Raw genomic sequence first — 22,706 nt, 5'->3', positions numbered from 1 at the left:
GAGGTTTACAGAGTTATTTAAAAGGTAGAACGCACTTCTCAATACTCCACAGCTGCATTGTGTATGATATAGTTCATACAAATAGTATTCCAATGTATTTCACAAAAGGTTTATAATTGTCACTGGGACGGATAAGGAGGATACATAACAAGGCTGGGTTAGTTCTGACGAGTGCTGACAGAGAACTGAAGCAACTCCCATCCTAATGTAGTCATGCCCAAAGCTGATTTATGAACAACAACAAAAAAAACCACTTAGAGAAACAGTAGCATTTTTAGAACAGGATTTGAAATCAGGTAGAAAATATGTAGAAAAATTAAGTCTGTTAATAGGACAGTGCTGCCCACAGTGACAGCTGGACTAGAAAGGAGAGGGCTCTTTAGATGGAAATGATGAAGGTCTTACAGAACTGTTTCAGTGCAGGCAATGGTAGTGGCAGTGCAGAAGAGATGCATGCTATTAAATGTGGCCTTGCTGTTACCTGAACTGTAGTTGTGGGCTGCAGTTATGGCATAAAGCCTTACACAGCCTCTGTTGTTACATTAAAAAAAAAAAAAAGCACAAGTGATACATACAAATCTTCAGCTAAAAAATTTGGAACACAGACTAGATTCAAGGAGGAGACATATTTCTGTAAAAATAGGAAAAAGAAATTCTTAACATGTTTCTGCTAATAACTTAGAGGATAATCTGAGGTAAATGGAAGAGTGAACAGATTGTCAGTGGTGCCAAGATGAAATGTAACCTAAATACCATTTCGGTGCCCTGTTAATGGGGCGACTCACCACTAGTGAGGTAACTACTAAAAACATTTCTATTTCAGTTCTGAACTCAGATCCCTACACAGAGGCCTGCAGGGTCTGTGTTGTTTACAGCTATTCTTCTGCCAATCCCATGAAAGCTTGGCTTTCATTCAGTTGAACCGATGCTTGGGCACAGTAATTTTATATAAACAACTAAACATCTTTTCCTAACCAAAGTACAAAATACATTTTTTCTTCTGAATACTCCCATTTGACACTTAAAAATTAAAAAAAAAATAAATACATTCTTACGACTGAAAAGATGTATTAGAAGGACACCCTTTTGAAAATTGTTTTGGATGATCATAGTTAATGTGAAATTTCAGAGAAACACATTTCTTGCAAAAGGAGAAAAATCTCCTTTTGGAGAATGTAACTGTATCTTTTAAGAGTAAAATAATTTCTGAACTAAAATCAGACAGATTTGGTTTCAAATTTTATGACTTTAGATTTTGCTTAACCATTTAACATTTGACTTCAATCAGAAATACTTACCTGAGTTTTACAGTTCTTAGGGGAATACAGGATAGCTTTTAGCTAATGTTGGTTGAAGAAGAAAATGTTATTATGAATGTTGGTTTAATGTGAGGTTTCCCGTCTAGGGAGAGCTATAAAGTTTGGATCATTCCTCATGATTCATGGAAGACAGAAGAGGCATAATTCATGTTGATCAGGGAGCACAGAAATAGCTGCCTGGCATAAGGGCATAGGTTTTAAGGATTCATTTCTTCTTAACCAAGCTGACTTGTATTTAAGTGCTGTAGGAAAGTCCTCAGTACCTTTAGGAAGGCCCCATTTTTCTAGGTGTATCAGCTTTGATAGGGTATACAAGAAAGGATTTCTCATCTACCTCCTTACAATCTTGGTGTAACCAAGCTATATGAAAGACAGAGTTAATGCACTTCTATAGACAGGCAATAAAGAAGAGAAATCGGCAGAAAAATCCTGACCACCTTTAAAATCTTAGCTCCATTGTTTGAAAAGCAGGAGACTGAGAGCTGAGAACCTACTTCACTTCCACTACTGCCTGCAATATTTACCCTCTTCCCATAGCAGAGCACAGGCCTCTGATCTGAAAGACAGGCAGGCATAATTCCCAGTGCAGTACAGCCAAGTGTAGAGATTCAGAGATCTAACTTGCTGTGGACCACACAGAGCTGTGATTTAAAGGAAGAGCAGGGAATATCTTGAGAACTTCTATGTGCAATAACAGCCCCAAGTAATGCCTCTTTCAGTGTAAGAAGGCAGAGAAGAAAGACTAAAACTCTTAATATTTGCTCATATGCAATAGAAATTACATATAAAGGGAATCCTTGCCTATACTGTTTGAGGTGATCTAGGGCCTCTAGCACTTGAAAGGCTTGCTGGTGAGCACTCTGCAGTAAAGCATTCTTTTTTTTTTTTCTCTCTTTTTTTTCTTACAGCTTCTTACCCTCACAGAACAGGATAATTTGCAACAGCCCAACAAATCTCACCCTTAAAATTTGTAGCAGCTGTAACCCAGATGAATCCTTACAAGGCTTTCTGCTATTGTGGAAGTGAGTTAGGGACTATCATAGCAGTGTTTGCTTGATGAAGCACAGGATTAGTACTTAATTTCCCTGAGGGATTTCCCAAGTGAAGGGAGTCAGTCATCACCATGCAAAACCAGAAGTCTAGGTGTAAAACAAAGTGGTCACAAGAAACTGAACTGCTGGCTTGTTACGCCACAGGAGAAAAAAGTTTTACTGTTCTGAGCTGAAAAATAAGACTAAGTCATGATGCCTTCAGCAGCAATTCAGGACTACTTCAGGATCAAACAGCAAAGTGTTACCCAGTTATGTTATGAATGAATGGAGATGTACATGTGATAGAGTAGGGATTTTAAGTAATTTTTGGCCTTGTGTAAAAAAAATTGACATTTTCAAGAATTCAACTGCTAAGAATTTTGTATAACTGATGTACATCATAAAAGCAAGTGTATCCAGAAGTAAGCAGACTGGGCAGGGAATTAAGAGGCCCATCTCAGGAATCATGCTCCATCCAATGGTTATTGAAATAGCTGGGTTTAAATTTCCACAATTTAAGTATTTTTCCAGTGAGCCTTAGATTGAAAACACAGATGGGTATTGGTGGTAATTATTTTATTTTAGACTAGGACATTTCTGGAACCAAAACACTACTAATTGAAACACTATCTTGTGTTTAAATTACATTTGAATATGCTGCTTGTTCTGATATAGAAAATTCACGGAAAGTCCTATATTTCAATGAATACCCCTTTTGAAGATGTAAACTAATACTATATAATAATATATGACAACAGTAATCAGCATTAGCATTATCCAACAGCAAACCCTGCTGTTTTATGATCTTCATCAGGTATTAGAGTACTGCAGAAATGTGTAACTGTAGCACTAGCAAAAAAGTTTATCTTGCAATTTAAACTATTGTTAACAATACCATTTTAATAGGTATCATAATTTAAGGCTATAGCATCTTAGGAATTTAAAAGCAACCAACTGTAGTACATCAATATTCTATTACCTATATAATTTATATAAGAAATCTAAAATATGAGAAAGCACTGAACCCACCTCTAGGTGTTGAGCTCTACAAGATAAACTCATGTTTGGCAACCTTTCAGGGATGCCAGGGCTGGTAAATTTGGTTTGGTTTTGTTCCCACAAGCGATGGGTGAAGCTGTGTTTTAAAATCTCTGTATGTAATATGCTCCATAATATATGAGGAAATGTAGCTCTGACTGGGAACACGCTAGGCAACGGGAATGCCGGAGGAGGCAATATGCAGTTGGCTGGCAGTTCCTGAAAGGGAGCTGGAAAATGTTGCTTCTCATCAATGTCTCTCCCTTGATAATGATGTTCTTGGATCTGCTCCTAAGTCTTTAAGTACCATTCAAAATCCACATGCTTTCTTAGACACTTGTGCTATAGGTTACAGGCTCTAATATCAAACCATGGAATGCATAGCTCTGTTGAAAGATTTGATAGTATGGTTTAGAGAAGGCCTGGGGCAAGCTGGGAGCTGTTGCTATATAAAACCCCAGTAATGATTATCCTCTAAAAGAACAGCAAACTACATAGGAGAGTAAAGGCCTTCCTGTTGGATTACTGCATTCAGCTCCCAGGAACTAGATGCACCATATCACATAATGTATAGTTTATTACTAGGGAATTATTGAAGCCTGAGGATAGCAGCATTTGTCTGCCCTCTAGGAGATTCCAGTTATCTGGAAGATTATTTTAACAGCAGCTTTTGCTACTGCACTTACTAGAGAAGAAAAAGAAGCAAGTAAGAACATTCAGAGTTGTATTCTTCCTTTTCTTCAGGTCTAAAGAACAGGAATTCTGTCTAGTATTATTGTTCTGCACTAAAATGTCACAGAGTAAAGTAGACTAGCGCTGAGGTCTGTTTTGTCTTGAGAAAAAGTAACATACCCTCTGATTCAAAGCAAATAAAACCTGGACTGTTTCCACTGGATGGGAATTAAAAGCCACGGTAAATGATTCCTATAACCTTGCTCTGCCAGACAGGGCTGGTAGAAAAAAGAGATGCTGGGTAGATGTGTTCACAAACCATTTTGTCCTTTTTAGTCAGAAGATGAAGAAATTCAGAATTTTCTGGCTGCTTCTCTTGCTGTACAGCTCTGCCTGGGACAGGTCAGTCCTGCATGAAGCAAAGGCAGACTGATGACAGGGACCAGATAGCTGAATGATTTATGCCCATCCCTTTCCAGTGCAGAAACCCTGCTGACTTGGGTGAACCCACTGTAGTCCTATAGGGCTGAGTTCATTCATAAATGTATTTCTACATGTAACAATGGTTATTAGTGATAAGAGCAAAATTTCTGCAGGGAAAATGGCTCATAAAATGAAAATACTTATATTAGCAATTATTTTCTTACTCCTCCCTTAACAAGATGTTTTACTGCCTTTTGTTTTACGGACTATAGGGTAAATTATATAAACATACAGAATCTAAAGACCAGTATTTTTATTGAGTAACTCCTTGCTATTGTCAGAACATCTTTGATGAGGTTCTCAGCACCCTCAGATATGCTGCAAGACTAGACTATTTCTAGCTTTAGAATAAGTAATTTTTTAATTACTTGTCTAAAATTTCAAGCCATGTAATGGTTTTAGATGGGGCACATATGTAGCATTATATGCTGTATTGTGAAGCAGGGCATTAACTTTGCTGTTAAGTTGTATGGTATAGGCTCTCCTGGCCTAAATTTTTAGTCTTTACATACTTCAGCATGACTTTATTTTGGTTTGTATTGGGAAAACAACTTTTACTTCTCAAAGCATTTTACAAGAAGAAATGCGTGAAAAATGCAGGAAAGAAAAATTAGACGACTAAGTGCAAAATAGAAGTATAAAATTTATTTAAAACCACCCACAAAGTTCTGTGTAATCAGGAATGATACAATTTGTAATAGTCTTTTTAAAAACTCATGACAAGATTTAAAATATATTTTCAATTACAGTATTCATTTAGCCTTATTCAGTTAGGACAATAAAAAAAAAAAAAGAAAGTTTACGTTCTAAACAGATGAGACACACAAGAAAAATAGAACAGAACAGACAATTTCCACAACAACAATTTTTACATGTATGTTTCAATACTAGTATCAACATTTCAATGCATCTTGCTACATAAACATGAAATCATGTACAACAACTGCTTGCACCAAAAAACATAGCTTAATTAGATCTTTCAAGTAACATGCAGTCACAACTCACAAGTCTTCAAGTACTGCTGGTAAGGGTTCCCTTGTCTGCAAAGAAGATTTTAAGGTTCAGTTTCTCAGCTAGCATAACTCTTCACAGCTTCACCAGTCTCATGAAGCTATGCTCAGTTATACTAGGAAAGAATCAGGCCCCAAATGTTTTTTGAGAAAAGAAGTAATTTTTATACTTTCTCCTGTAAATACTGTGACATAATGAAGTGCTTTTTCTTTCTGATTTTTTTCTCCCTGTACATCATCTTTTGTTTAAAAAAGTTAATTCTATGTTCCAGATCTAAATACAGTAGGTTGAAAACTGGAAATAATCCAAAACTTCAAATTCAAAGTTGATAAATAAATATCAAATGCATCCCAAAGAAAGAGAGAAAAGAAGAAAGAGAAGGAAAGAAAGAAAATGCTGACTTTTTTTTTTTTTTTGCTTTGGCATACTGTTAATTTTTTAATTTTGCGAAGCAGGAAAGAACTCATTAGCCATAGCATTTCAGTACAGTGTGTCCTTACATATTAACGTTCCTTCTTACGACAGCAAATTCTGAACAGTATTTATGACCTGGTATGATATTGTCACATTATGAAGAGCTGTCTCTTCCAAACCAAACAAATAATTGTAGTATAATTAATTGTTAAAGACTGAAGTGTCAGAATGTTTGTATTGGTTAGAACTGGCTTTCTTTTAGTGGTATTGGGATATCACATTTGTTTTTCTTGCCCACAGTTATTTTCATTTTGAGGACAAGAGATTAATGAAGTTCAGATGCTGCCTTTTGAGTTGCATGGATTGGACTGGCATTCACAAAGTTAGTATGAAATCTGTTCTCATGAGGCTCTGCAGTATCACTGCAGTTTAGAAATTTAAGAATGAAAATAGATTTCCTTTTCCTCAAACTTTTTTTGAACGAGAAGTTTGCATTGCATTGCGTTTTGTAACTGCAATGTAGTGGGGCTTGATGCTTACATAAAGCTTCCATTGGCCGCAAGGGAAGCTCTGCATGACTCAAGCACGCAGGGCAGTGCCAACAGTTTCACTGTTGAGTATCACCACAGTTAGGGCAGTCAGAAAGTGTTGGCTTTTAGCTTTGTGTCTCAAAACTCATCCCAGTGTGACAACATCACACAATACTGCATACCCTGTTGGGTCTTAAGTCAGAGAAGAACGGAGTTCAGTAGATTGTCACAACCCCATTTTATATAATCAAGTAAAAGGGATCAAGTTATGATGAAGGGAAGCAAGTATCTTAAGAAAAACTACCAAAGCTTAGAAATAGTATTATTGACAATTCTGTGAGATTTCTGGCGAGGCCGTTACCTAGAGGTACAAATCTTTTACCACATTCTCTTTGTAGACAATGTTGGGAAAAGGACAGCCAATATAAGTGAATACTTAAAACCTGATAAAAAACAAGCTGGTTTCTTTTCAGCCTGTATTTCTAAACTAAGAACAATCTGGATGTTACTGGCCAGTATGTGCACAATAGGGATATCATGAAATTGATTTCAGATGATTGTACAAATCAGTCATTTGGTAACGGTTTTGATTTATACTACTGACCTTTTATACCATTATCAGTGTAATGGGATACTCTGAAGGATGTAAGCTAAATCGACATCCATTTAAGGCCCCTTTATCCTTTTAATGTGATGCAAAGGACAGTAGCATAAATGAGAATCAGGGCCTTCATTCTTATTTTAAGACGACTCCCAAACCCTAGACCCTTTTCCATTACAATATTATAATAAAAATACAGATATACATGTAAAATATTGATCAGGTCACAAAACTTTCCACAACAGTAATAAAATGTTCTGTGGCAACAACTGCAATACTGAACATCAAACTAGCAGTTCCCTTGCTCCACTGCAACAGCACTTCTTTGGAATACAGTTCATCTGCTGTAACTGGTAACTCTGTAGATTAACTGCCAAATCTGTCCTCCCTTCTTACGTATGTAGGTTTTTTTGAGGTCTACACCTGCATCCTCTGACTTTATGAGGAAAGCTGGTAAGGTGTGCAAAGTGTTGAAAACAGCATTGTTAATCAGTCACACCAAACAGAGCAAGCCACCTTCATGTTAAGTTATTTAGCACCCCAGTCTTGCATTCACTGCAAGTATGCTGTTGGAAGATTCTAGCATTTTAATGTAAGCATGCGTGGAAAAATTACATATATAATGGTCCAGTAGAAGAAAAGAGAAAAAGATGCTGTTGTGGCAAGAATTAAGGATAAAGCATCGAGAAGCATCTTGTATCTTTTAAAACTGAAGTTAAAAGTATGCGGTTAAACACTGTAAACAATGTTGGGATGACGAAGTGGGGAACTGGATTGAAAAAAGAATCATAAAGTCTTTATGTCTCAGAAGAAAACGGTGATGCTGACACCCCTATACCCTTTAATAAAAGGCAGCAACTACTTAAATATTTTCTGCTCAAGCTCAATCAATTCCACGTGCTGCTACAGAGGAAGAACATCTTTTTTCCAAGCAGTCCTGTTAGTTAAGGCATTTAACTTATGCAATACTTGGGTGTCTTACAAGGACTATGACTGATCTAACCAGAAGATGTAAAGAAACACACCTGCTCTTGTAATTGTGCAGGGTCTGCAGCATCCGTCTTATGTCAAGATTTGAGCAGAACTGGTAGAGTAACTCGAAAGAAAAGAGGGCATTCTGCAGAGATGCAACAGAAGCAAAAATCTTGTAGCCTGAGAAGGGATGACTTTTCCTTCTCAGGGGGTGAGCAGTTTTCTGGTCTTGCAAAGTCTCTTTTGTTTGGCTACTTGCAGATATAAGAACAGAGTGTAAGAATTACCTCGAGAAATCTGAAAATTATCTGGAAAATTGATTATTTGATTTAAAAAGTAAGAAAACACTGATTGTGACAGATAATGAATTGTCCCTCTTTCTTAGAATGAAAAAAATATCCGGTTGTGATATTCTAGGCTTACTATGAGAGAACATGAAGTAAAAAAAGCCCTATAACTGTCACACATAGAATAAAAGATGACTGAAAGAAATTGATTTCAGAAGAGTCACGAGGAGAATAAATTCTTACGATATTCCTGAGATGAAGACTGGCTGATTTACATACAAAGCAGCGACAGTGTGCGTGGGGAATTCACAAGCAGGCTGACAGCTATATTGCTAATGCTGAGTACTGAAGCAGATCTGCAGCGGGATAGGAAGAACTTCTGGAGTAGTTACAAGCATTTAAAGCATTCAGCAGCAGGTTATAATGGGATCTAGCACTGACTGCGAAAACAGCTAACCACAGCGGACGATCCATAAAGAGACCATGGAGTGAGAAAAGTGGCTGTAGCATTCAATGTCATTTGTACATACTAATCAACACTAGTCAAATTAAGTGTTCTTCAGGGAGACAACACAGCATTATGTAGAATTTAGTCTTCATAATTTAGTCAAGTATGTAAATGGCAGTATTAAACAAAAAGTTTTGCTCGCTCCTCTAAAATAACCAAAAATGTTTTAACAGGGAAGTAATAAACACAAAATATATTTTCAACCACTCTTTAGAAGAAGTAATCAGTATGTATACTGGTGCCTGATTAGATACTACTATTAGAAATCCTTGGTCTTTGAGAAAACCTCAAGTATAAAACTCTTTATGTACTTATAATTTTGCAGCAACATACTGGAGCAGCATGTAGACAATTTGTGAAAACTGTCTGACTAAACATCAGGTAATTCCAGAAGACACTGAAGCCAGTTTCTGTACTGTTCCACTAAGTAGCTACATCCTCAGGACTTTTGACACTGGCCACTCTGTTTAATCTTAAAGGAGAACATGAATATGTCACAGACTAAATAAAAAAGTTTACAAATTTAAAGTTAGAGATACCAGAAAAAGGGTCAATGTAAAGAAGTACCTCCGCAACTACAACGTGTATGGAGAAGGCTGTCCTAAAAGCCGATTGTACCTTCACAGCTTTGCCTGCGACTTACTCATGCTGTGCATCCCATCAGCTTTCCATATTCTATATCTTAATTGTGGGAAGGAGCAGCAGACTGGCGATGACAGCAGTGCTCGCTACCTTGTTCGTCTACACAGATTAAAGGAAGGGTGACCGACTCTCTCTCTCCTCTTTGTTTTTTTGTTTGTTTTTTTTCCCTTAAACCAGTATACACAGGCAGAGAACAAATTAGTTTCCAGAGGAACTGTGGAAAGAGATGAATTTATACACATATCCACAGCTGTGTGACACAAGGACACATCCTTACTGGTTAGAAACAATGCTGTAACACAGGCATTGCAGTGCAGGACCATGGTGTCACAATTATCAATGGCAACTTTCTCTACAGTTTAATTTTATGGAAAGATATTCCCTCTACACTTCCTCCAGAAAGTCAGATCAACACCTGATAAAATTAAGAAGAAAGCCAGAATTTCCAAATGTGATTGGACTGTTCCTCATCTCTAATTGTGTTATTTAAGATCAGATCATAGACAGCATCAGGGGTCACAGTTGGGCAGACACCTTTCACACAAGAAATAAAGCACAATTTTATAGAAGATATGTCACAAAGACCCTAATCTGAATTTTAGCAACCACAATAGACCTGAAAGAGAGTTTGTTCAATGCTGCCTGGATGTAATTGCCGTTAGCATATACAAAGTGTGGAAGTGGACATGCAGTTTAGTTTTTCATATATCTGAGGGCACAGTTATTTCTTCCTGTTAACCTAGAAATTACAGGATTTCTGTGGAAAAAAAGAGAAAAATCACATATATAAAAATGGATTACAAAGCTGATGACTGCTTGATAAAAGGAGCTAATTTAGAATCATAGAATCGTTTAGGTTGGAAAAGACCTTTAAGATCATCGAGTCCAACCGTTCTTTCACATGAGAGTTCACATGAGTTCTTTCACATGAGAGAAATTTCATGGGAAGTGAAAGGGCAAGATTGACCTTATATTTTAAATATAAAACCATGAAGATGCAGTTTTACTAGCATGCTTCCATGCTAATCTCTCACTGAACAACCTATCAGATAAGAAAAATAAAAAAGCTGTCAAGAGCATAAGCCTGAAGGTGGTCTGATATAGACCTGCCTGCATACCTGAAACTTGAGGTGAAGTTATTATGTCTCTCTATAGACCCTGAATCACTTCTCATGCTACAAACAATACAACCTCAGTGTTTACCAGAACTACAACATTTACTCCAAATCTCTCTCCATCTGTCCTTGCAAAACCTATTAATTGTAGGGTTGCAAGGGTCTGAGTCGGCACAGACTTTGGTCAACTGTTACTCATATCCATCCAGTCAAATATGAAAATTGCATGAAAGCTTGATGAATGAGCACGTTGCAGTCAATGGGGCTGCAGCAACATAAACAGGACCCAAATTTAACCCACCAAATTTAGCGTAATACTGTGATGATGTTAAAAAGGTCTTTAAAAAAACCCTGAACAGTTGTATGTTACAAATAATCTTAAGTACTAAGGAAGTTGTCATTTACCCATGCTTAACATAAAAGGTTGCTTTAGATACTACAGTTATTTCCTGTTCTAAGTATAGAGAAGCACTGTCATAGGTAAGATAAGGACTTTTAACAGCAGTTATTCCTAAGTAAAAGTTAGCTTAGAAAGTCCTTAAAAAAAAGAATCTGAATACAACTGTTACAGCTAGAAAGTCACAAGTATTTGTAAGTCCTTAAAAAGCTTTTTGGATCTTGTGACTAAAATATTTATAGAAATAATTTTTCTATTTTCTGTAATACAATAGCATGTTACAAATTGGCAAGCACAGAGAAACTGCACGAGTAAAATTCACTGTTTAATTGGGTGTGACTGCAGTAACTCCAACAGGGACTCAGCGAGCCAAACAGAACGTGCTCCTGCAGAAAGCACTACTCCTTCCCTCCAGCATGAAGGTGGAGTGGTGGTACTGGACCCAGTGGAGAAAGCGATGAGAGACATTTCTTCTGGGAAGTCAGAGGTGTCCCATGTTGGATCACAACAGTTTTTGCTAGCATACTGTGAAAAAGGATCAAAAGACAAGCACACCCCATCACTAGCCCACACCTGAATGCATTTTCTGTTTTTTTTCACTGAAAGCACAGTGCCAGCTGTTGGAAGCCAAGTAAAATATGCAGGTCTGACCTAGCCAGCTACCTTAATTTTAGATCCTGCTCCTGATCTGGCCATCCTGGAAGGACTTTGTTAAGGGTTAAGAGCAAATTACAAGTGGTTGTGTGGCCTGCAAAGGAAATCAATACACCCACAGATTTGCAAATTTTCAGAGACAAATACTGTTATAAAATGATAACCTTACTCAAAACAACATAATTGGTGTACAAGACTGATAAATATTCTGAAATGTTACAATAAATAGCACACAGTTGTAAAAACAGTAAATAGTTGCATTTTCTATTCCGCAGTACAGCAATAGAAAATATTAGCTTCTCAAATCACAACCTGCTATGTGCCACAGCAGGAAGTGGCCAGCTAACCTGCCTGTTAGGTACATGTTGAAAAAAGTAGTTATGTGATAGACAGTCAAGGAAAGAGCACCGCGAATGGTATTTTATTGTATAGATATTTTTCTCATGTAAGTAATCCTAATAAAGTAGTAACTGTGAGTTTTAGCACCTATCAGTTAATAGCATTATGTTAAGATATACTTTTCTCTGTTAAAATTGCCATTTAAAAAAGGTAGACCTGGACTTGTGCAGTGACTTGCCAGGGGCTATGTTTGGAGGTATCCTTTTAGATCCACCTTTCAGTTTCTCACTTCTTTGAGGGAAGCTGCTGGTTTTTCAGGGGAACATTTTTATCTTTGAAGTCTCCAATCATACATAAGTAAGTTAAACATGGGCATCTGTACGGGAAGATTCAAATAAAAATGATCCACTTTAATGATCTGAACATGTTAAAAGTTAAAGCGATGGCTCTGTAACTTACTAATTTTGTGTAGAAAAATTGTTATTCACATGGGAGTGCTGAATGATAAATGATTTTTTCAATTTGCATTATAGAAACTAAAGCTATCAGCACTATCAGTGAAACCAATAAACTAGTCTTTTCTGTAAATGATCAATCGTGGTGTTGGACAAGGGTTTTCAGATAGCAAATACATGAATGGAACAGCTAGAGAACGTACAGTACTACTTACTGTATGGACAGCTGGAATTCTTACTAATCTTCGGCTCACCAAAAATATACAAGTTTTAAAATGGAAATCTAAGGCACACAAAATACCATAATGATTTGATGTATACTGTATATTACATAGTCAAGAAGCATAAAACTGCTGGTACAAAACGATGGCATAATATTGTTTCTGTTTTATTATTATGTACAATCCCTTCATATCCTCTATTTGAACTAATATTAAGCTTTGAACTAAAATTTGCAGCATACCCGGTTTTTACAAATTTTACTTAAAATAGGTAAGATACAAAGAAGGGGTTCAATTCGGCCAACCTCTGCCATCAACATTTTTGTTAATTTTGACAGGAATCTGTAGAATTGAACCCAAGGTCATTACATAGTGATTGCTACTTCAGACCTTGCTCCTGCAAACGCTATACGTGTATACATTTATACAGGAGAACAGTCTCATTGATCTACAGCCGCATTTAAGTATTTGTAGCACCAAGGTCCTAACTGGCACTATGTGTTAAAAATACAATTTGTGTACTTTTCGTACCAAAACTGTAAATATAGCGCTTACAGTTCAACTTTTCCAGGAAAAAGCACCTTGTCTAGGTTTTAAATAAAGCAGATCTAGATAGTTCATATTCCTCTGTTACAGCACCACTACATTACAATATTATCAAGTATATTATTAGTATCTTTTCACACTGGAAAACTCTGACCTCGTTATACCTACAGGTTACCCAGCCGGGGAGGACTCCGAGGCAGAATTAAGGTACAGCTTCGTCTCTGGGGCCTGATCCTGCAGCTCTCAGTCACGAGAGGAGTCCTGGCTTGAGCGGTCCTCCTGGCTCTGACTGGGCAGGTATGGCTACGCAGAGCTGTTCTCATGGAAGAAGTTGCAGGATGAGGTCGGTCCTTAGCTAACATTGTCATTTGGTAATTGGTTTAAATAAATAAGTTTAAAAAAGAAATACATAGGAGAGGAGAATCAGAAAGAAGAGTGGGATGCTACAGTATTTAAAAGCAATGGAGTGTCTGTTTTTCCTCTGGTTTAGCAAATACTCATTTCATGATATGTCACTTTTTCAACAGAAATGGAGAACATAAATTTCATATGTTTGGAAGGAAGAATACAACCCTTTCTACATGAAATGTAAAAATCACTTAAAAAATTTACAAAACGTTTTGTAAAAAACTGAACTTAGAAAGCTGGTGAATATTACAGATAGGTTATTCTTAATGAAAAATTTGCTGTTAAATATTAGAAATTTCATACTTTTCCAACACTTCCTTTATATTTTCCCCAAATTAATTTTTTTTTTTTCCAGAATAGAGTAAGGCAACTCTAGGGGGTATTTTTTTTATCCCAAAACAATCCTACCCCTGAGGCATTAGGAACATTTGGTTGTCATATTAACTTATAATGCTCCAAACGAATGAGACTTATGCACTTATTGCTCAAAGAAATCATAACAAATGCTGCCGTTAAAAAACCAAATAATATTCATAACTCCCAATAGCAACACACGTATTGACAAGACGTCTCCTAATTTCATGTTTGTACACTCTCTTGAAAATAATAAAATGTTTCTATATTTTATAACTGTTGTTTATATGCAACATAAAATCTTCGATGAAAAAGGGCAAGTCTAAAAACAATCACATATGCTATTAGCATACATACTGCAGCTGTAACAATATGGAACTCTACACAGCAAGAATAAAATGATTTCTTCTGTAGAGTATGCACAAACCTTAGACAATATGATCCTTATACTATACTATTTCAAGTTAATTTTAAAAATAGAAAGTGCTTTTAAAATATATATTTACAGCTTAAAAACAACTTCCAGCCATCATTACCAATAACTTCATTTCATACATAATGACAAATCTAGAGAAAAAAATTCATTGGTTTTCTAAAAGATTTATCTGCAACTTGGACTACATAGCAATGGTTGGAAGTTGTTAAAGCAATGGCACCATGAAGTAATAATTCAGCTTATTTATTTTTAACTGTTTGATGTGGTTAAGCACCAAGAGCTGTGTAGAGCTATTATTGTATAACTTGATTTAACACCATAAAATGTGAACCTGTTAAAATCCCTATAAATGATTTTTGTAGTAAACAGACTTGATTTAAAGCACCAAAATATAAATTCCTAAAGGTAATAAACTGAATGATTCAATCAAGGTTAATAACCTAAACAAAATCTTTTTTAGAATGTATTAAAACTATACAACTTTTTTTTTGCTTAAAATGTGCTTGAGCACCACCAAATGTTAAAGTCACAGTTTAAGAAGAAATCCCCCCGCCTTTTTTTTTTTTTACCTCAGCCTTAAAATGGTTGAGATGAGCAAATAGTAAACGACACGAGACTTGTTCTTTAACAGCACCTTAAAGAAACACTGTGTAACACTGCACCAAGAGGAGGCATTTGATACTAAAACCTATGCCCAATGGTTGTAAGGCCCTGCAACTCGTGTAAGGGCATAAGAAGATACTGTTATTACATTATCCTTAGTTACTGTTAATGCTCTGCGTGATGGAATTTGGTTGAACTCATTGTCTTCGTAAAAAATATCTCTGTTTTCACTTGTTTGCTTTGTTTTCCTGCTGCTAGAGTTTAGTTCAGTATTCTCCGTTCCTAATCTTTCAGCTTCTTTTTCTTTTTCTTTCGCCCTCTCAGCCATCTTCGCTTCCCACATGGCTAAACCATGTTTTGGCTCATTTAAATTTTTGTGTTGGTAGAAAACTAACGAAATTCTTGTGGGATGATTGCGGTTGGGTTTTTTTATAGGGGTGGTAGCATGGAGTTCACGTCTTGCACATTCAATTAAGATAGAACCATGAGAAGGTGCCACAGCAACCCCGCCAATGTCATCATCCAAAAAATTGTGCTCGCTGTCTGACCACATTTCCTCAGCTTTTTCTTCAGAATCAGTCGGTTGTCCCAGTGCACTGTTTTGCTTTTCGTCAACACAGTCAAAATCACACATCTGTTCTCGATGGGAGCTGCCCTTTTCCATTGGGCATCCATGGGAACAGTCAGCTTCGTTTCCGACTGCATCCTTTGCCGGAGAGCTTAGCGGTACTGACAAATCACAAGAGCTGATCATTTGTGAAGAAGGAGAATTGTCTAACTGAAGCTGACAATTCCGTTTGTCTGGCTGATGTTCAAGTATAGTGGGCAGGGGGTCTTTATGGGCTGGGGGGCCTGGAGCAGTGACCTCTGGAAGAATCGGTGGCACACCATTCATCTTATCATTCAGCAAAATTCCAGTATAATCTTTGACCGACACATCAAAGTTCTTACAATTAACATAAGGTGTCACGTGAGGTTGCTTACTACTGCATTCAAAATACCCGTAGGGAACTGAAAAATCTTGTTGAATATTAGTCACTGCTGTTATGCCAGGCTTATGTGCTAAAGATGAATAAGGATGTAAACTATCCACCTTGAAGGGGGAGGAAGCCGTATACTGTTTTAATAAGGAGCAATTTTTAGTAGTGTTTGAAGTATGTTTCATGGCATAGAGGTGATCGGAAGTCTCCATTTTTATTCCAGGTTTTAAAGCATCTGTTTTGTTCCCTAAAAAAAACGCACACCAAAGTGTAAGTACTTTTCCTCACTTAAGTAATAAAAATATAACTTTTATAATATTTTCATGCTTGCTTTCTAATATGAAAGATATACATGATGACTACAGATTTTTCAAACTAGTTATTTTTAGCTTTTTAGGGATATCTCTATGACTCCAAGTACACACATAATAACCTTGCTGAATTAACGCCTTAACCTTTTCCAGTCAGACTGTTGGTATATAAAATAGAAAGGTATTTCACAGAGGGATGAATAAAATAAACAGATAAAATGAAATAACTCCTCAGTCCTGATTCACACAGCCCAATTTTACTCAAGCACTTGCCAGCAGCTGACTGCTGGCCTTCAGCACTACCCAGCCTAGCAGGAAGCACTATTTAAAAGTTTTTACATAATTGATGAAATTTAGTCTGTCTGAAATTAAGCCTGTGAAACAATCAAAATTCTTGGCTGCCTTAACCCCATATTACGATCAAAGGAAAAAGTGTGTTTATAGATCTTGTCCATCGCAGCAAAAAAGTTACTGAATTACAATGATTCGTGCATTAGCAAGTAACTGCTCAGAAATTTTCTTTAAAAAAAAAAGTATCTGGGAACATACTCCAGGTAAATCCATCCTTACAAAGCTGCATCATGTTATTTGGCTGTCTTCCATCTAATTGCCACACACTAATTATTTCAGATCTTTGTGGAGACATACTTGTTCAATTTATGTCAGCTCCCTAATCAATTTCTAGTCCTGGCACACTGCAGCTGTGCTTGTTTGTGGAACAGCCTCCTGAAATGACTCATTCTCGTCATGGATAAGTTCAATCCAGAGTCCATTGGCATAATGGGAAAGAATTCCATTGACTCTGATGGGCTTTGCATCATGCCCTGAAATTGCTTTACATGTGTTTTGCTGGCAGACTGGCACCCCACAGAGAGCTCTCGCATATTCTCATAAAAGACTGTCTCTGTCAGTGTTTCTTCTTTGTTCCATAAATACACAGAACGTTTAATTGCTTTACCAAATATAGAAGAACTATTCTTTCTTCTATTCTGTCTTCTAATAATTTATAAATAGTGATGGATTAAAACCCATTCTTTCCATAGGAATGCAAAAAAGGCAAAGTGGGATAAATTATGGACACAATAGTTAGTATGCAAACACTGAAGTTGTGCAGGGACATAAGGAAGCCGCATCAGCTCTTTAAAAACCTTTTCAATGAAATCAAACTCAAAGCATTTAATTCAATTAAGAATACCCCTCCAGACCAAGGCCTTCCTCCAAAAGATTTGAAACACAGCATTTGAGAATTGCACTTTCCATCATCTCTGAAGAGAGACCTACATTCTCTGAAAAGGAGTTTTAACAACACACAGCACTCTCAAAATGGCCGTTGCTCCAGCAGATTTCCCATCTCTTGCCAGAAGCTCCTTGCTCTGCAGGCCAAAGTAGCAGAGATTAAGAGAAGTGAATTCAAATATATGGGTAGAGGGAAATCAGTAATGGTTCAGATAAGGTGGCATTGCTCCCCAGGAATACCTCCTGTTCAGAGTCTGGTGTACCTGCACTGGGAGCTGTTGGCTGATGTACTACTCTGCTGTGGCCAGCTGAGAAACTGTCTCTAAGTTGGTGGTTCATCTCCTGTTCTATCCAATATGGGCCAAGAAGAATTGCTAGTATTTATGGAGACAAAAAATAACCTTTCCATCTGTAAAGTTTATTTGTCCAGAATAATGTGGTTAAATGACAAGACTATACAAGGAAGGATGCAAGGCCTGTATCTTTAATATGTATTTTGTAATAATTTGGGATTTCAAAGGCTCTCAGCATTACCACAAATGCAAAAATTAACAGTTGTGCTGCCTGCTGTTGGCAAAAGGTGCGTGACAAGTGCACCCTATTTAATACACAAGATTTCTACAAAGGACTTGGCACAGTCGAGATTCAAAGCAAGTCTTCACATATGCACGCTCTACCAAGCTGACTTAATCTGTCTTCAGCACTCAGAAGGTCCTCCTCACCACCATCTTCGCTGCCTGGTAAAGACAGTAAAGAGGACAAGAGAGTCCCCTTTCCCTTTTTAATTTCCATTTCTCCATGTGGTGAAGACATGCAGGTTAGAGGAGTCTCTCAAGCTTTCCAGGCTTCCCAGCTGGGGGAGCTGCAATGGCTCTGCAATGACGGTCAGGCCTCCTTCAAAAGAGCATACTACCTCTACGTGATGGGCAATATGGCATAGCTGGCCTTGTGACTCCTTCATGATCCTCCCAGGCTACTCCAAAAAGCGATGGCCTCACACGGCCGAAAACACGACTTGATGGTATATACCGCGGTTATCTCATCTCATCTAATTGCATGTTCTCCATATTCTTTTTAATATTTAAAAAGCCAAACCAATATTCTAAACTCTTGTCCTCATTAGTAAATCGAGTACTATACATTACATACACCATTTATCAATACCTTTTCCTTTACAGTTGAAGTGTAGCTAAGTATTCTTTCATTCTTACATTAGGAGAAAATTTAATAGTAGTATCTGACTTGCTTAATGTACCTTTACCAGTACTTTATTCACTGCTTACCTAAAACTATAGTCATTATTCTTTTTCTTACCCTAGGAAGTTTTTCTATCTATTTTTACTATTTTTCAATCCTTTGTCTTTAGTTCTATGTTTAAAAGGTGTCACCAGAATTGAATGCCACTAGTAATATGAAGGGATCCCGATTTAAATAATAGTTTCCTCTAGTTTACCATCAGGAGTGACTACTAGATAGTCTAATTTCAACTCCTCTGACTCACAGGCCCTTTGATTTTGTTTTCATATAAAGCCTAACAATGTCAGCTAGACTAAAATTTTCCATTCCTCATGACTAAAAGGATACCTGCCACTGGCAGAATGGAAAGAACCAATCAATAACTGATCCCCCATAACCGCAAAAGACCTGTATGTACAAGTACAATACTGTAGTATTCTAAATCCCTATTTTACAGATCTTTGCATTTTACTGTGGGTTAGGGGCAAGGCATCAGCGGTGTGCTGAGGTCTTTACCCAGCCGTCGTCCTGTATGACTAGAGTAAACACATAAATGGTGTGCATATATATTTCAAGTTATTTATCTCATGCAGAGCACACCACCTTGCCCTTTGCAAACCTGAACATCCTCTGCCACTGCTGCCCAGTTAGCAAAGCCTCTCTGAAACTGTTCACATGGCCAACCGCAGCAATATGTGCCATTGGCAGATTTGGGGATTACAGTGTTGACATCTGTTTCGAGGGATTCCACTATCGAAACTTCCATGACAAAACCTGCACTTTTAAGACAGAAACTACGTATTTCTATTCACATTCTTATTCTTCCATCTCTGAACAACTGCCTCACTCATAAAAGTATTTCTTCCTCACTCCATGACTTATTTTTATCAGCAGCCCTTTTAAATTACTTTACCAAAATACTTCCAAGTCCAAACCAATTATGTAAGTTGGCTTGTTTACACAGTTATTTTGTTATTTTTGCACTTTCAAGAAATAAAGTTCTGTGTTCCCAACACATATGGCAAAACTCTGGATATTGTACCATTTGTTACAGCCATGTTTTTCAGATATCGAAGCCATGCCTATTTGTAACTACAGTGTCATGTACAGGTAGGCGGTTCATAACTCTATTTCAGTGTTCCAAAACAACGTTCCAGTGAGATCAGACAATTTCAGAATTCCTTCCCAAACCAGAGCCCTCTAATGCTTCCAGGACTTCCAGTCCACCCTGAGCACGATGGAAGTTATTAATCATTGCTTCAGAGTTATTGTTGGACGTCGTCCTCAGCCAGAGGAGCCCTTTTATATTTGTTTCAAAGCCTGGACTGTGTCTCCCAAACTTGCATGTAGATTAACTGAATGTCTGTCTCATTTCCTAGGGGTGTCAAAAAAACTGCTTTTCTTGTTCTTATTCCATCTTGCTATATGCAACATTTATTGGTTGCCCTGACTCCTCTACTGAGACAAAGCAGGGTGCTGAGTGCCAGTTACGAAAATGTGTCAAATGGATTTTTTTTTTTTTGTTAAATTTTATCCCCCCAAAATGCAGATGTTGTTCTAAATACATTTAACTATTATTCCTCCCCTTAAATCTACTACATAATTCTGGATGTCTCTCATGAAATAAAATTGAAAATTATAGCAGGCTGGCTAATGTTCCTCTCTCCTTCCTAAAAGGCAAATAGGCTATGCTTTAATTCCTTCTAATAATTTTTTCCCCCTCTGATCACAGAATGTAAGTCCATGGCTTCCTCCACTTCTTCCTTCTTTTCTACGTCTCCTTACTGCAAAGTCCCATAGAATAGGTGTATCCTCTGAAGTACTGGTCCAAAATCTGACCCCAGGTACAACAGCATAAATCAAAAGCGCCTCCGCACAGCTAAGCCAAGTCACGATTCTATGTTGCACAAACACGTCCTGTAGCAGGAGGCTCTGGCCACAGTGATCTTCTTGTAACAGAACAACCGTGGCATACCTTTTACCTAGCTCCTGACGGATTCCTCCTCTGGCCCCTGCTAATAATATTTCACAGAACAATTTGAGAAGCACTGTCTTATTTGATAAAACCTGGGGGTTTTTGCAAATCTCTTGCTTTGCAGCAGTATCCATGCCATCGATAGGGAACTATCATCAACTCAGATTCCGAGAAAGCCATTGTCTTTCATAGGAAGTGGGTAACACAGCTCTTGTTCTTTCAAATGAGAGAAATTCGTGTCGGTTATTTAGATAAGCATTCCTACAACAGTATTTCAAGATGATCCTACTGCCATTATTTATTAGAATAAGGGAACTTGGCAATATTTCACTGGTGCTCAGACACCACCACAAACTTATTTTTAGGCGATCACCTGTTTTTTTCCTGTGCCAAGAGAGAATACTGACTACAATGACTTGCTCATTAGCCCCTAAAATGCTAGCTATACAAGTATTTTATAAACCCGAGTATTAAGGAGCTTTTCCTTCCCCTCAGATGGGTAAGAGGCAACACAGTATCAGAAGAGACTGGCAGAATTTAATAAGCACCACTCACCTAAACAATGCAAAGTGTTGCCAAGATTTTCTGGGGCTTCAGTTTTCAGCTTTACTGGTGTTGGATATTTTTTATCTATTAATGGTTGCTTTTCAGTCAGGGTCCTCCTTGTGTCTGGTTTCTTTTTCTTTGTAGCTCTGAGAGGCTCAGCTAACATTCGTACTTCTCTGGGAAAAGCTGTGAGCACCTGTATGGCTCCGGCTTTTATCTTAGCTTCCAGTCCCTCTTCAGTGCCGAATTCATCTGTTTGTGAAATTTTGTAAAGAGGTAACACATGGAGCTGTTCATCGCTTGGAATCACCCCCACTCTCCGGTTATCTTCCTTCGTTAATGTACAGACCTGGCAAGAACAGAAACATTTACAAATACAACCACAGACATAAAATACAAAAGTTATTTAAATATTTAAGCAGTCATCCTAGACGTCATTGTTTTCTCATAGTTTATGGCCTCAGTGCTATGGGTCTTTCAAATGCAAACATCTGAACAAATATTTTGTTTGATTTATGATTACACAGAAAAATTATTTGTACTTGAAGAATAAGATCAAGACACGTCTTGGACAGGAAAAAATGAAACTTTGGCTGAACTTGCACTATCCACAAATATATGCCAACCTTGGTAAATAATCTGAGCTGTAAATATACTGTAAATTCCTAAGCATTCAGATTTTTTTGGTTTTTATACATATTTGATGTTCAAATTCATTTTTAAGGACTAAAAAATATGAAAAAAGAAAATACTAATTTTGGATCGAACAAGAAGTTTCTATGACATGGAACTGTTTTTGTTTTTTGTTTTGGCTGGCAAATGGAAAAAAAAAAACCCCAAACAGTTACTCATACTGCTCTATATTCTTAGCAATCTCAGCTCTAACTCCCTCCCTCCCTCCTTATACACACTTTCTTAAATTAACACCCTTCCCCAACTCTGACTGCCTGCTGTAGTGAAGTCATGAGACCCAGCAAATGTTTGGTTTCTCTTAGATCACTGGCCTACTTTCTCTTACTATCTGTTGTGAGATACTGGAGCCGAGAGGAGAATGCTGGTTAGATCCAGTTTGATAAGGGCACATCAGAAATGTGGATAAATGTTCAAACTTATTGCAATGGTTTTCTTATTATAATTTTTCTGAATTACTGCTGAACCTTTGCAGTACTTAAAATTTTCAGCACTTCTAGAGTTCTGGCCATTATTAATACTAACCCTTCACCTTAAATGAAGCGCTAAAATCAGCAGTATGCTTCCTGGTTTTGTTCTGTGCTTTCCGAGGGATGGCAACAGTTTTACACGTACAAGCAAGTGTACAAATAGTCACGCCATTTATAGTGTTATTGATTACGTTCATAAGAGACTACTGTTTTTCACAACAATACA

The 22,706-nt window shown here is 37.3% G+C and overlaps 1 protein-coding gene and 1 long non-coding RNA gene across 4 annotated transcripts in view; one reads left to right on the top strand and one right to left on the bottom strand.

Moving 5' to 3' along the window:
- Window positions 1-22,706, top strand: part of LOC128147146 (uncharacterized) — a 32,332-nt gene that overhangs the window by 6,012 nt on the left and 3,614 nt on the right. For both annotated transcript variants that reach the window (XR_008236947.1, XR_008236946.1), the window contains exons 2-3: window positions 13,406-13,532; window positions 16,240-16,286. This is a non-coding gene — a long non-coding RNA (uncharacterized LOC128147146). The remainder of the gene's footprint in view (window positions 1-13,405; window positions 13,533-16,239; window positions 16,287-22,706) is intronic.
- TET1 (tet methylcytosine dioxygenase 1) overlaps window positions 14,941-22,706 on the bottom strand; it is a 70,729-nt gene continuing 62,963 nt past the window's right edge. For both annotated transcript variants that reach the window (XM_052799475.1, XM_052799476.1), the window contains 2 exons: window positions 21,330-21,669; window positions 14,941-16,263 (listed from right to left, as the gene is read on the bottom strand). In XM_052799475.1, the coding sequence (XP_052655435.1) occupies window positions 15,122-16,263; window positions 21,330-21,669 (1,482 nt within the window). In that variant the 3' untranslated portion in view covers window positions 14,941-15,121. The remainder of the gene's footprint in view (window positions 16,264-21,329; window positions 21,670-22,706) is intronic.

Source organism: Harpia harpyja, chromosome 10 (genome assembly GCF_026419915.1).
Source record: "Harpia harpyja isolate bHarHar1 chromosome 10, bHarHar1 primary haplotype, whole genome shotgun sequence".
In the NCBI taxonomy this organism is placed as follows: Eukaryota; Metazoa; Chordata; class Aves; order Accipitriformes; family Accipitridae; genus Harpia; species Harpia harpyja.
This window is presented reverse-complemented; position numbering and strand designations above follow the sequence as displayed.